Below are 16,072 nucleotides of genomic sequence, written 5' to 3' on the forward strand. Positions count from 1 at the left end.
AAATTTAAGGAGGAATAAAGAAAGGTGAACAGGTAAATTTTGAGAGTTCATTCATTTGCAAAAAACAGCATGCTTCATTTATCGGAACGAGCAGTTTTAAAGAAAAATAAAGTTAACACTTGACAAAAATGTAAACATTAGATCTTTTTTTCACTATAAAAACAAGACCATGTAATGCTTGAAACTGTTTAAAAATGAACATTGTAAAAGAAACAGTATACAAATGAATTTATTTGTGACAAGATTACCTGTGTTAAGCATGGGTTGCTTGTTGCCACTGTGCATCTGTGATGCTAATGCATGGACTCAAAAAAAAGGCCACTAAATTTTTGAGAGTCCAGATTCTCAGACGGTCTGGATCTCTGGCATCCAGATTTTTGGACTCTTGCTGTAACTTTTTTTTAACTATACCATACTTAACTTCTCAAAATGCTTTTATTTAAAATAGCAGCTAGCTCAGGTCATTTCCAGTAAAAATTTGAAAAGCATGTTGTCTTTCTAAACCCCACAATACGGGCAGATATCCAAAACAACTGCCCATCATGGGCCTATCCACAGTATCCAAATTACCACATGTCCTCTGTTGGAGAAGAAATAGAACCAGGAGCGGGCCACATTATTATTCAATAAATGTGATTGAACTGATCATGTCTTCAACTCAACTTTCTTGCCTCCAGATCTCTCTCGGGTGTATTAAAAAAAATGCAGTGAAATTTTTCCAAACAGTCTGCAAAACCCCCCTTTATAAAATAGGAGACCGAAATTACCTGAAGTACCTGTTTGTGTCATTCTGTACTTAAACTAAATGTAATCTCCATTATATTTAATGACAAATTTGGCACTTGCATTTAAAAAATTTATGAGAATTCAAATTCTGTTCAGAAATCCCAAAAACACTCTACTGCAAACAGAATATTTTAGCCAATGTTATAACAGGAAATGTGCAGCTAATTTCCAAAAACAGCAGTTTGATGAAGAACCAATGTATTTATGTGTTTTTGATTCAATATTGGCCTGGATTCCAGGCAGCCTGCTGTCTTGAGACCTCCAGTTAATATATCATCTGAAAAATGGTACCTCCATCACTCTCTCGGATTCAGCTTGGACTCTGGTGTCTCTCGTGTAGATCTTAAACCTGGAGCCTATGACTTAAAAACTGGAGTACTTGCAACTAGGTCACATTAGATGCTTAATGCAGTGTGAAATCCCATGTGTATGGCAGAAAAAACATCACAAATCTTGTGAAAGATTTGTCTCACGATCTCAGTTAGGCCTTTTCACATCACTACGTTCAAGTGCATTAACTGGGAAATTTACTCAGCTACCTACCCAGGAATCATGCAGTGTGAAGAAGTCGGATTGGGCAGGGCCGGTCAAAATCAACCAGGCTCCAAGTCTTGGGTGGGGGGTACTCTCGAAGTCCGGCCGAGTTCACTCACCAATCCCCTTCTGGCGGTGTGAGAGCACAAATAGCTTACCAGGTAAGCTTCATGGCTTCAGCGCCTACATTTGTACATCACATAGGCATCCGTGAATATGTGGTCTCGTTCCTTCAGTGTTTGCAACATACCATTGACAACTATATTTATACTAGTTGCCTGCCTTGTAATTGAGGTACAGAGTTGCAGGGCCAGCATCCGTAAATCCGTCACATTCACCATTACAACTGAGCGATTCGAGTTCTGCTGGGACTTCCTGTGAGTGCGTAACGCATCACTTGCGAGGGCATTGCTGGGGGTGGGGACCCCCCCCCCACCCTCACTTAAAATGCCCAGATGCTGATTTACCAGGTAGGTAAGACTGTGGTGTAAAAGGCCTGGTGCAGTCTTTCCGGAAACTTTACCCGGGTCCTCGGAGGGTCGCCTAGATTCAGTAGTGTGATATCACCACTTTATATTTTCTGTACTGTGTACAGAGCAGCATAGAATTATACTGTAGGATCACACTAGTTAAATTATTGGAATTACCCATATCTGGAGACAATGCACACTATGTTAATAAATCAGGATATAAAAATCTCGGTTTGTAAAATAAAATTTCTTAATTATCTTAGAAAATGCATTTGGTTCAGTGACGTTCTCAAACCTAACACTGACCAGATGTTTATGCGACTTCAGATCCATCGAGGTGTCGTTGACTCTTACCTGTCCTTCTGAATTGACCTATCAAATGTCTCAGTTCAGGCATTACAATTTGGAATCGACAGTAAATACTGTTGCAGCTAGTGTAAGGTAAAACATCATGAGATGGGAAAGTGTAGGGAGTTACCCTGTACAGGGCTGTAACAAGAAGGGGAGGTGTCCTTGTACTCCTGTTAGGTAAAACATCATGAGATGGGAATGTGCAGGGCTGTAACAAGATGTGAATGCATCCTTGTACTTACAAGATAAGAGAGACATTGATGGATTGAGAGGCAGGAAGCTAGCAGGGAAAGGATAGCAACAGTTTTAGTCATTGGACAAGTAATGATATGATGATGTTCTAAGCATGTATCCAAGGGTATAAAAAATCACCATTTTGCTGATAACGGCAGAATGCATTCTCCGACTAACCTGGTTGGTCGCAAGTGTTACAATCCGGTAATAAAGAACAAAGAACCCTGATTTCGACTCAGCCTGGTGTTTTTCTCACTCATTCATGAACAAAGCAGACCTAACACTAGTGATGCCCACATCTCCTGATTAAACATGGAAAAAAAAATAGTTAATCTCTCCCATGCGCTTGAATAAAATAATGGGGATATCACTCAGCTGCTGAGGTATAAAATGAGTATTTTATTTATAATTGATACAGATCTAGTGCAATGCCTTATTACGGTTTTTATAGAAGATGTTTATCGCCAATATTCCTTCAGTGAAATCTGATTCAGGCCATTCTTTCCCTCAGTTGGTTGCCGAGCTCTTCAAGTTCCATAATCAAGTTGTCCATCGTCTTTTTCTCATCTACTAATTCAGCCTGCAGTTCCCCCGTTATGACATCAGAGTAACGTTGCTGAAAGGCCAGAAACAGAGGTTGAGAAAAACACAAGAAAGTTAAGAAGATTTTAAACGGCTGTCACGCCTGCTGCTGTATATATTTCAGTGTGTTGTTTTTTCCATTCAGTTTGTTAATCTATTTTTCTTCCTCTCCTTAGAAATACCAGGATTAATTACAATTAGGAAGTTGTGTTATATTTCGTCAGTGTTCCCTTGCCAAACAGCTCTCGGCCAACACCATCGCTAGATTTAAAAAGTATTCATGCTTAAATCAATACATCTGAAAGTGTATTGGGTAAGCATATAAGCCAGGTTCAGCTCTGATTTATGGCCTGCTTAGAAATATACTTCGATCTGGTCACCAAAACACAAGCTCTGCAAGTTTAAGTTTAAACGCCCCCTTGACACAAGACATTTGCATGATTGAAACTGGAGGCAGTCCTGGTGTATAAATGACTTGCTTTTCCTTGCTGGAGTAGCATTTTGATACTGTTGGATCCATTCCCTGTGAATTTCTCTGAATTGCCGAGGCAGCACAAAAAAAATTGATCCCTGCTTCCATCAAAACATTTAATCAATTGCCAAGTCAAAGGTGGGCATTACTGTCGTTCTTTATCTGACAGGTACTGAGATGTGACACTGAGATTAGCAAAAGCTTCTCTCCTAAGGCTGATCTGCAAGCCCCTTCCTCCAACTCCCTCTAAGATTACAATACTTTGAAAAGATAATGTGTCCACAATGTTCAATTAAAAGCAACAAATATCACCAAACTAAACCATATAAAACATTTGATAGAAAAATATTGCATTAAATAACTATTTTCATCTCTCAATGAAACCTGTTTGCCTTGCAGATCCATGAGAAAAGGAAATAGATCAGAAATGCCATGAAGGAAAAAGTACATGGATCGATTAACTCAATCTCAACCGTGCAAGCTTTCAGAAATGGACACAAAAATTAAGATGATGTTCCAGTTGAAAAGTAATCGAGAGCTTCATTCTCAGAGGTGCTTTCTTTCAGGCAGCATGTTGAACTGACGTTATGTTAATCTTGGATGGATGTACAAAAGCCCAAGATGTTACTTTGGAGTCAAGGAGAAGAGCAAACCTTGGTATCCTGGTCTATGTTCGCTTGACTCATTGCATGTAAGTGAGATTTCCCACTCACCTACAACAGTGATTACATTTCAAAGGAAATGCAGTGGGATGTGTGTTTCTCCTCCCTTTTCCACAGGTTGATTTTCTACACAACAAATGTCCACAAGCATCTGCCTGTTGAATTGATCTTCAGATTATCAGTAAATGCAGCTCCTTGAGTGGGATATCCCACTTCTTCCTTAAAAATAAACACCTGACCATGGTCACTCAAGCCTAGAAGTTCTTCCTTTACTTCAACTAAAATAGGGTTGTGTGATACACTTTTGCTACCTCGAGAAGATTCACACACAAAAAAAATTGGACGGTTCCCTTTGAAAGGCACACTCTGACAGTAGCGCTTTTCCACTGAATATTGCAAGATTGTACAGCAGTCTATGAGGCACTTATACAAATCAAAAGATACTTTTCCAACTGCTGGGGAGGGTTCCTTGTTTAAACGTGTCTGCTGTAATGACAGGAGTTATGAGCAAGAGCAGTTCCAGGTTCGAGGAATGGGAGAGAGAATTTAACTTGGTCTTTGGTTGTTTAAATCAGAGCAGGAATTACATGGTGAATGGTCAGTGTTGTTCAACGGAGAACTTGAGGGGTACAGGTACCTAGTTCTGTGAAAATGACACGGCAGGTCAGGAGCAGGACATCATGCTACAACTGTACAAGACGTTAATGAGGCTGCTCTTGAAGTACTGTGCACAGTTCTAGACATGCAGCTATAGGAATGCAGAGGCGATTCACCGGGCTGAGACCTGGAATGGCAGGAATGACTTAGGAGGAAAGATTGCGCAAATTGGGATCGTACTCGCTGGAGTTTAGAAGATTGAGAGGGGATCTCATAGAGACCTATAAAATTCTGGCAGGACTGGACAGAATGGATGCAGATGGGATGTTTCCAAGGATGGGAAAATCCAGAACCCGGGGCCATGGTTTGAGGATAATAGGCAAACCATTTAGGACCGAGATGAGGAGGAATTTCTTGACCCAGAGGGTGGTGAATCTGTGGAATTCATTGCCACAGAGGGCAGTAGAGGCAGGTTCATTAAATATATTTAAGAGGGAATTAGATCTATTTCTTCAGTATAAGGGTATTAAAGGTTACGGAGAGAAGGCGGGGACGGGGTACTGAACTTTAAGATCAGCCATGATCTCGTTGAATGGCGAAGGAGGCTCGAAGGGTCGAATGACCTACTCCTGTTCCTATCTTCTATGTTTCTATGTAGGACACTAAGTTGTAAAGGGTTCAGAAAAAGATTCATGAACATTTTATTGGGACTTTTCTCTCTGGAGCCGATAAGGTTTGAGGGGTGACCTTTAGAAATTTCTAAAATTATGAGGGGCATAAATGAGGTAAAGAGTCATTGCCTTTTTCCCAAGGTAGGGGAATACAAGAAGCTAAAACAAGAAGGCAGAGTGTGAAGGAGAGAAGGAAGGATTTAAAAGGTACTGGTGGCTGGAGGCAGGGACAATTCTGACAATTACAGACACTTAGACAGGTACTTGGATAGAAAAGCTTTAGAGGGATATGGGCCAAATGGGATGAACTTGGTTGGCAGGGAAAGGTTGGGTCAAAGGGCTTGTTTCCATGCTGTAAAAGTCTCTGAGAAAGGTGTAATTAAAGCAGACAACTGACAGGCATAAAGAGTTTGGCAGCAGCCCCGAATAGTTCTGAGGCCAGAGAGAACCTGATCTTGATCATGAGAACACTCTGGCTACATGTGTAATGCTGGATCTGAATTGAAAGGAAGTAAGAGCTGCTTGTCGATATGTTAATTGTTCCTCAGAGAAGTCTGAGCATCTCTCACCACAAACTCTGACCTGCAACATCTACACTACACCTCCATGCCATCTAGTAAATGTTAAGTGGCAATGAAGTTTGGAGAGCAGAGAGGTCAGAAGGCACAAGGAAATCTCAGTTTTAAATGCAAGCAAAGAACACAAGGGATAAAAAGGAGGTGGCCATCAGGTCCTTCAAGCCTCTACTTCCTCAGGAATTTGCAGAGGTTTGGAATAATGCCGGAAACCCTGGGATATTTCTTCAGATGTGTGGCAGAAAGTGTAATTACTGGCTGCATCATGGTTTGGTATGGGAACAACAATATCCCGTGAGCCAAAAGCTCTGCAAAAGGTAGTAGTCACAGCCCCAGATGTCATAAGCAAAACCCTCACCGCTATCGAGAACATCTACACGGAACGCTGCCGTTTGAGAGCAATCACCAAGGATCCACCCCACCAGGACATGCTCTGTTCTCGCTGCTGCCATCAGGAAAGAGGAAAAGGTGCCATAAGACTCACACCACCAGGTACAGAAACAGCTGCTACCCCTCCACCAACAGACTCCTCCACAACAAACTCAATCAGCGATTCATTTGAGCACTCTTACTTTTGCACTTTATTGATTGTTTTTATCTCTGTATTGCACAGTTTCTTTAAATGTCTTTGTTTGTATGTACTCAAGAAGATACATATACAGTTTTGTGCACTACCAGTGAGAGAACATTCTTCCTGGGGTGTAGGAAAAAGAATCTCAGGGATGTATGTGATGGCATCATAAGATAAAGGAACAGAAGTTTCTGTGCATGCATGTACTCTGTCAATAAATCTCAACAATGAATTCTGTTTTGCCATTCAATACTACCATACAACATACAACAGAAGACCGCAGAGCCCACCTCACTGACAAAAGACAAAGGAGGAAAAACCCAACACCCAACCCCAACCAACCAATTTTCCCTTGCAACCGCTGCAACTGTGTCTGCCTGTCCCGCATTGGACTTGTCAGGCACAAACGAGCCTGCAGCTGACGTGGACATTACCCCTCCATAAATCTTCGTCCGCGAAGCCAAGCCAAAGAAGACAACATACAACACTAAGATTCTTTTCCCAAAGGCGAGGCAGAATTACTATTTATTGGGAGTGCAAAAAAAAACTGCACATAACGTACACATGTAAACAAATAAAGAACAGTAAATAAATAACGAATGTAAACAAACTGACTGCACAATACAGAGAGAATAATAGTAAAAAAACATTGAAGTGCCCAAGAGTCCTTAGAATGAGTCCCTGATTGAGTTTGTCGTTGTGGAGTCTGATGGTGGAGGGGTAGCAGATGTTCCTGAACCTGGTGTGTGCGAGTCTTGAGGCACCTGACGGTTGCAGCGAGAACACAGCTTGTGTGCTGGGTGTTGTGGATCCTTGATGATTACTGTTGCTCTCCAACGGAAGCATTCCCTGTAGATGTCCTCGATAGTGGGGAGGGTTTTGCCTGTGATGTCCTGGGCTGTGTCCACTACCTTTTGGAGGGATTTATGCTCAGGGGTATTGGTGTTCCCATACCTCACCATGATGCAGCCAGTCAGTACACTTTTCACGACATATCTGTAGAATGCCAGGGTTTCTCATGTCATACCAAATCTCTCCAAACTCCTGAGGAAGTAAAGGTACTGATGTGCTTTCTTCATGACGCCATTTGAGTGTGGAGTCCAGGAAAGATCCTCCCAAGAACTTAAATTTGCTCACCCTCTCCCCCAATGATCACTGGATCATATACCTCTGGTTTTACCTTCCTGAAGTCGGCAATCAGCTCCTTGGTTTTGGTGACATTGAGTGCAAGGTTGTTGTTAGTGCACCATTTGTCCAAGTTTTCAATCTTCTTCCTATATGTGACTCATCGCCTTTTTTCATACAACCAATTAATCTGGCATCATTGGTAAATTCGTAGATGGTGTTACTGTCATTCCGAGCCATACAGTTGGGTGTAAAGAGAGTAGAGCAGGGGGCTAAGAATGCAGTCCTGTGGTGCTCTGGTACTGATGGAGATTGTGGAGAAGATGCCCTTATCAATCCTCACTGATTGTGGACCGTAAGTGAGGAAGTCCATGATCCAATTACACAGTGGGGTGTTAACTTCCGGGTCTTGGTGTTCGCTGATCAGTTTTGAGGGGTTGATGCTGTTAACTGCTGAACTGTAGTTGATAAAGAGCATCCTTATGAATGCATCTTTGCTGTTCAGGTGTTCCAGAGCATTGTGTAGAGCCAGTGAGATGACATCTGCCATTAACGCATTGCTACGATAGGCGTACTGAACATATCCATGTTGCTGCTCAGAATAGTTATGCTTCAACACCTGCCTTTCTGAACAGTTCACCACTGTTGATGTAAGTTCTACTGGTCGATAGGCATTAAGGAAGATTACTACGTTCTTCATGGGCATCAGTACAATTGATGCCTGTGTGAAACAAGTGGGTACCACTCCCTGCCGGAATGAAATGTTAAAGACATCCATGAAATCGATCCATGCCGGATGCTTTCCTTCGATTCACACTCCTGAAAGCAGCTCGCCAGTGTTCCTCGGATACAGATTGGATGGTCAAATCAGGCATAGACATTTTGAGTTCCTCTGGGAGTGAAGCTTTGCCGTCTGCTAATACAGGTACCCAATCCTTTATCCGGAACCCTTGGGGGACAGTGTGTTCCGAATTTCGGATTTTTCCGGATTTCAGAACAAAAGCCAGTTGCCCCAGATTTAAGCCCACCCGAATTGTGCTGCCGTATCCACCCCCTTCCAGTCGCGCTGCCGTCTCTCTCCTCCCTGCCCGAGTCGCACTGCCGTCTCTCTCCCCTCGCCCACCCGAGTCGCGCTGCTGTCTCTCTCTCTCCCTTCGCTGTATCAGCACCAGGAAAAAAATGCCGGTCTCTGGATTTTTTTTTTTTTTTTTAACTTTTTTATTTTTCACACCATAAATCACAATAGCCATGATATACACTTTTTCTTTTCCACACATTTACAGTGACTTTTTCTCCCTCCCCCCTCCCTCCTCCCAAGCCACCCCCCCACCCCCCCCCTCTCATCCATTTTAGGTATACAATCTAGGTTGCATTAATTCAGTTAGACAATGTTGTCATTCAACAAAAATACACCAGAAATTCTACTGAGTCCATTCTTTTCTTTTCTTCTCCTTCCATCAACTTAGGTAATGTTTGTTCCCGGTAGGTTTTCGCTATTGTATTTAATGTAAGGCTCCCATACTTGTTCGAATATTTCAATATTATTTCTTAAACTATATGTTATTTTTTCTAATGGAATACATTTATTCATTTCTATATACCATTGTTGTATTTTCAAATTATCTTCCAATTTCCAGGTTGACATAATACATTTTTTTGCTACGGCTAGGGCTATCTTGACAAATCTTTTTTGTGCATCTTCCAAGTCAATTCCAAATTCTTTATTTTTTATGTTACTTAGGAGAAAGATCTCTGGATTCTTTGGTATATTGTTTTCTGTTATTTTATTTAATATCTGATTGAGATCATCCCAAAATTTTTCTACTCTCTCCCCTTTCTTTTTTACATCGAAAACATCTATCAGATACTGTTGGGTCCCATTTATTTAACTTTTGCGGTGTAATGTATAGTCTGTGTAACCAATTATATTGTATCATACGCAGCCTCGTATTTATTGTATTTCTCATCGTTCCAGAGCATAACTTCTCCCATGTTTCCTTTTTTATCTTTATATTTAAATCTTGTTCCCATTTTTGTTTAGTTTTACCATTTGTTTCCTCATTCTCCTTTTCTTGCAGTTTAATATACATATTTTTTATAAATCTTTTGATTAACATTGTATCTGTAATCACATATTCAAGGTTACTTCCCTCTGGTAAACTCAAGTTGCTTCCTAATTTATCTTTCAAGTAGGATCTCAGTTGGTAATATGCCAGCGCTGTATCTCCAGTTATATTGTACTTATCTCTCATTTGTTCAAAGGATAAGAATCTACTTCCTGAAAAACAATTTTCTATTCTTTTAATCCCTTTTTTTTCCCATTTTCTAAAGGCAAGGTTGTCTATTGTAAAAGGGAGTAGCTTATTTTGCGTCAATATTAGTTTTGGTATTTGGTAATTTATTTTATTTCTTTCTACATGAATCTTCTTCCATATATTGAGGAGATGGTGTAATACTGGAGAAGTTCTATGTTGTACCAATTTTTCGTCCCATTTATATAATATGTGTTCAGGTATCTTTGGTCTCTGGATTTTAGATGTCCAGATAAGGGGTTGTGTACCTGTACACTGGATGTCATTTCGACCCTGCAACAACTGTCGGGTATAGTTTGTTGTTTCCAAATTCATCCTGAATCTCCACTTTACCCGGGAGATTGCTTTTTGTAGGTCATACTTGCTCCTTCTGTGTTGATCTGGATCTCCAGATATACAATAAATGCCTATGGTCAAGCTCTCAGCAGGTTCCGGATTTCCTTGTTCATCCAGAGCTTCTGATTGGGGAGACCTTGAATGATTTGGTAGGATTACATTTATCCACAGCTGTTTTGAAAAAGTCTGTGACAGCCCTGATGTATTGTTCAGATCCTCAGCTGGGTTCATGAACCCCATCCAATCCGCTGACTCAACAAAGTCCTGCATCCACATTCTAGCTGCCCTGATCTCAGGATCCTCTCTTTATAGGCTCTGACTGTATGAAGGCAGAAGGAGCACAGCCAGGAGATCTGATTTACCAGAATGTGGTCTCGGGAAAGAACAGTAGGCCCTCCTTATCTTGGTGTGGCAGTGATTGAGTGTGCTGGGACCTCTCGTGGTAGTTGGGCAGGGTTTTCTTGACTACAGACCTGGTTAAAGTCACTGACAACAATTTGTAGTGTGTAGTTTGTAGTTTATAGATGGCTGGGCTGTCTCTTGTTTACTGACCACATCATGCAGTTCAGCAAGTGCCTGTTTGGAATCAGCATCAGGAAGGATATAAACTCTGGTGAGAACCACTGATAAAAACTGTCAGGGTAGATAGAAGGGTCTGCATTTAATCAAGATTGCTCCAAGGCAGTAGAGCAGGAGATGATGTTCACACGGGTGATGTTGAAAATCATACCGAAGACAAAAATTGGCCTTTGTACAATTGTGAACATCATTTTCAGAGTTTTCACCAGCAAAATCAGGGACCAAATTTCCTGCCAGTCATTTAGACCCAAAAGCATCCACAATTTTGCTCTATTCTGCATTAAAACTAACTGCACAGGGCTGTATCTTTATTACAACGGACGGAACAAAATTTTCGGTCTTCATTCACAGGTCTCCTCCAAAGTTAACGAGAAGCACCAAGAAGCAAACCAAGAGGAGAAATGAAAAGAATGGGGAGTTTCCCAAAGATGCGGTGCAAAGAGTGGTGTTTTGTCATGCAGAGGCAGGATATCTCCATGCTGGATGATCTGCTGATCACGAACCTCTGAGAGTATGCAAGAAAGGGGAGGAGGTACCCATCAGTACATGCAGGAGTCCAGAGTACCTTGGGAAAGAAAATGTGAGAAAAATCAGGTGGGGAGGAGGAAGGATTAAGAAAATGCAAAAAAATTATCGCAAAGATTAAAAGCATTCTTGGGGAGGGGAGAAAATATTTGTGGTTTGAATAGGTAGAGTATCACTAACTTGGCAACAATTGCCATTTGTAAAACAGATGTGCTTTCTAAACTACCTTATAAAAGGCTCCCGCAATATACAAAGCAAATAAATGTGTCAGTATTAATCACAATAGTTCCCTTGGTGACCAAATTGGAAAAAAAAATTCAATGGAGACGTTCTCTTTCCATATAACCAAGGAATTTATGGATAACCTTAACCCTCTGATGACTTTGGTGTTCAGCTCTTTTGAAAAAAAAATGCTCCGAACATTGACCTTATCTGCCCTCCATGACTGTTAATAAGAGAGTGGAATTTTGAGTCGAACTTGCTCCAAAGCTAATAAACGTTCTGCAACCAGATGCCAAAGGAAAAGTGCATTCGACACACAGAAACAGAAAATATTGGAAATACTCAGAAAGTCAGGCAGCAAGTTGGGATAGAGAAATAGAATTAGTTCTGTAATTCAACGACCTTTCCTCAGGTCTAGGATAAATTAAAAAATTTAGACATAGAGTAACAGGCCCTTGTGATCCTCGAGCCAATTAACCTACAACCCCAGCTACTTTTTGAAGGGTGGAAGGAAACCAGAGCGCCCAGGGTAAACACACGCAGACACGGGGACAAGATACAAACTCCTTACAGACAGCCTGAGGTTTGAATCCCAGTCCCGATTGCTGGCGAGAATCTGGATAAAACTACTGGAGGAACTCAAAGGGTCAAGCAGCATAAGTGGAGGTAAGGGGTCAGACAATTCAAGATTATTTTATTTTGTTGTCATGTAATTTAAAAAAATGTAATATTACACAAAATTTCCCTTTATGTACTGCAAGGCAAAGATTCACTATCAGCAAAAATTGCCCAGCACTCCTTACAGCCAGAGAAAGAGAAGCAAAAGAGAGTTCCCCCAAAGTAATTCAATGTCCATGGCTTTGCCTCCAGAACTCTCGAAGCCGCACAGACTTCAGTCCAAACAATCATGAACCCAAACTTCAGATGCAAAAATCTGACATGATTAGGAAGCTTCCAGCACCCTCTCACATCCGGCTTCTAACACCTGATACTCCACAGCCACTCACCAGAATCCTGCAGCCTGGTGTGAGTCCCTTTACTGCAGTCGCCTGCAACCTACATGGGTTCCTCGCCTAGGGTCACCAACAGCTCACCGCATGTGTTCTTCAGCCTCAGAGCCCCTCACCGGTCCACCACTGTGGGCACCTTGTCAAGGGTCACCTCCTCTGCTTCTCCTTCTCAAACAGGGAGGTGATCGCCCCATTTCCCTGAGAGAAGACCCTGCATCAGGACTTGGTGAATTCTGATGCAGAGTTTCAAACCAAATCACTGCCATCTCTTTGCTTCATGGATGCAGTCTCACCCATTGGAGTCCTCCAGCAGTTTTTTTTTGCTGCAGGGAAAAATAATGGTGAAAGGACTAAAACGAACAAAGAGAATGTCTGTGTATATGGTGGAGAAGAGAAAATAGGTGAAATAAAAAGGGCTTAATTTTGACACTGTTCAAATAAACAAACCAATGTCACTTGTAAAATACTGTTGGTATTTTCTCTTTGGCAATGTAATCCAGCAGAGAAAGTCATTTGGTGACATACCATGAGGTTGAATTTGGACTCCACTCTGTTGCGAAGGGACTGATCTACAGTTGGAGAAGATTGAGATATTAAGCATTAGGACACTGATATTCAAGTGTTATACTTTGGAAAGTACACTGAATGGATCCAGCTTTGAACTTTGGGAAAAGTCATGATGCTAAGTGGTGGTCATTAGTAATGGTTGTCGTGCACAAAAATACACAGAAAGGCCAGAGGGTCTCGTAGCGTCCACAGGAGGAAACGATATATTACCAAGGTTTGTGGCCTGATCTCTCCTTCAAAGAATATGCAAAAAGCAAGCAGGCACCTGAATGAAGATTGGGGAGAGAAAGAGGAAAAATGGGGATGTGGCGGAGGTGCCAGGGTCACATTTGAAGGAGAAAACAATGCACCAAAAAGCATGCAATTATGTTGAATGGTTGCCCTGAAACAGTAAACCTGACATTCAATGAATGCACGCCACTGTACCGACCTCCAAAATCAGATATCTTTGATATCCCCATTAGTCAATGTGGGACTGAACTCCATACTGCATCTCCATCTGAGGCTATCTGAAAGCATTGATGGGACTTTGCCAGAATTTGAACATGTATTAACCTCCATGTTATTTGTTGAGCCCCAATCTCAACTTCAGGGCTCTTGATTTCAAGCGCAATTAAGATTAGAAGAATGAAGTTTCAGAAACTGCACTGCAAGCGAGTTGGCAAGGGTTCTTCAAAGCTGGATTGCAGGCAGGCGAAAAAGCATTCGAATGAACTCAACAGAGACCCTCTTCATTACCTTCCCAAATGGCAATGTTCACTGCCAGAGATTTTCTACACAATTAATGTTTCAGAAATAAGGCCAGAAAGCCAGGCCTTCCAACTGAAACTTGAACAAGGTACAATTATGGAAATTTAAGTTGGACGAACAATGAAAAGCAGAGGACAAATATCTTTCGTGAATACTGAAACAACATCACTGGTTTCCAAGTAATTATTTTGTTTAACACGCTCTGTTGCTGGTCTTGGGAAGCAGTAAGTAGCTTATCAAGATCTAACGTGCTAATTGGATTTCACAGATATGGCCAATGCCATTCATCCTGTCAACAAAACAAAAGCTATAGTTTCTCAATGTTAAGGTTTCCCTGGTATTGAATAGGGTGCAGTAAGTTGTAGGCAAGCTCACGAAAGGATGACTCAAGATCGTTCTTGGTTGCTACAGGCACAAAGATTGAGATGTGGCTAGATTCAGTCCCAGTAAAAGGGATGCAGCCAATGAGGTATTTTTTGGCTTTTCAGTTTCAAGATAAGAAAGTCACATGAGAAAGGAGCTACTTTGGAGTGAAAGTGGTGTGTGAAACATTCCCATTGGTATTCAATGCTGAGTTTTTATACTTGACACGAACATGGTGGTCTGGCTTAAATGCTTGTAACTGATGTGACGTCATGGCTTGACTGAGAAACAACAGCACAGCCACACAACCGTAAGGGACTGGAGGATGGACAGGCATGAGCAGAGGAGTGTGTGGGGGAATTGGGGATTGACAGAGGGATGTGTGGGGAAGGGAGCCTGATGGGGGTGGAGGGATAGGGTCTGATGGAGGGGTGTGTGGGGGAAATGGGGACTGATGGAGGGATGCTTGGGGGAGATGGGGACTAACATAGGGGGTGTGGGGTGATGGGACAGAGGAGTGTGTAGGGGAATTGGGGATTGAAGGAGGGATGTGTGGGGGAGGGGGAATAACAGAGGGGTGTGTAGGGGAGATGGGGACTGATGGAGGGGGCGTGGGGGAGATGGGGATTAACGGAGGGATGCGTGGGGCAGGGGGACTGATGGACGTGTGTGTGGGGGAGATAGGGATCGACGAAAGAGGTGTGGGAGAGATGGGGACTGATGGAGGGGGCTGTGGAGGAGATGAGGACTAACGGAGGGGGTGTGGGGGAGATGGGGACTAATGGAGGGGGTGTGGAGGAGATGGGGACTAACAGAGGGGGTATGGGGGAAGATGGGGACTAACGGAGGAGGAGTGGGGGAGATGGGGACAGACAGAAGAGTGTGTGGGGGAGATGGGGACTTACGGATGGTGTGTGGGGGAGATGGGGACTTACGGATGGTTTGTGGGGGGAGATGGGGACTGATGGAGGGGGGTATGGAGGAGATGGGGACTGATGGACGGGGGTGAGGAGGAGATGGGGACTGATGGAGGGGGGTTGTGGGGGAGATGGGGACTAACGGAGGAGGAATGGGGGAGATGGGGACTGACAGAAGAGTGTGTGGGAGAGATGGGGACTTACAGATGGTATGTGGGGGAGATGGGGACTAAGAGGGGGTGTGGGGGAGATGGGGACTTACGGATGGTGTGTGGGGGGTGATGGGGACTGATGGAGGGGGGTGAGTAGGAGATGGGGACTGATGGAGGGGGTGTGAGGGAGATGGGGACTAACAGAGGGGGTGTGGGGGAGATGGGGACTTACGGGTGGTGTGTGGGGGAGATGGGGACTGATGGAGGTGGGTGTGGAGGAGATGGGGACTGAATGGCGTGGGGGGAATGGGGACTGATGGGTGGGTGGGGTGGATGGGAACACAGTGGGGTGGGGTGTGAGGGGGCACAGACTGACAGGGTGGGGGATGAGACTGATGGGGTGTTGGGGGAGATGGGGACTAACAGGGGACGTAAATGCGGGGGGATGGGGACTGATGGGGAGGGTGTTGGGGATGGGAACTGATGGGGAGTGGGTGTTGGGGATGAAGAATGATGGGGAGAGTGCTGGGGCTGGGGATGTGGGAGGACTGGGGTTGGTTGTGGGGGATGGGGATTGACGGAGGGGCGGTGTGTGGTGGGGAAGAGGACTGAGGGGTGGGTGTGAGGTATGGAAACTGGGGGGTAGAGAGTGTGGGTTATGGGGACTACAGGGGTCGGTGTGTGGTATGGTGACTGATGGGGGTGGGTG

General features: G+C 43.2%; 1 protein-coding gene across 1 annotated transcript in view; it reads right to left on the reverse strand.

Moving 5' to 3' along the window:
- Positions 1-2,754: 2,754 nt before the first annotated feature.
- The window catches only part of ttc27 (tetratricopeptide repeat domain 27), a 307,508-nt gene continuing 294,190 nt past the window's right edge, over positions 2,755-16,072 (reverse strand). Inside the window, exon 20 of the mRNA XM_069930951.1 lies at positions 2,755-2,991. Coding sequence (XP_069787052.1) covers positions 2,866-2,991 — 126 coding nt within the window. The 3' untranslated portion in view covers positions 2,755-2,865. The remainder of the gene's footprint in view (positions 2,992-16,072) is intronic.

The sequence above is a fragment of the Narcine bancroftii genome, chromosome 4 (genome assembly GCF_036971445.1).
Source record: "Narcine bancroftii isolate sNarBan1 chromosome 4, sNarBan1.hap1, whole genome shotgun sequence".
Taxonomy (NCBI): Eukaryota; Metazoa; Chordata; class Chondrichthyes; order Torpediniformes; family Narcinidae; genus Narcine; species Narcine bancroftii.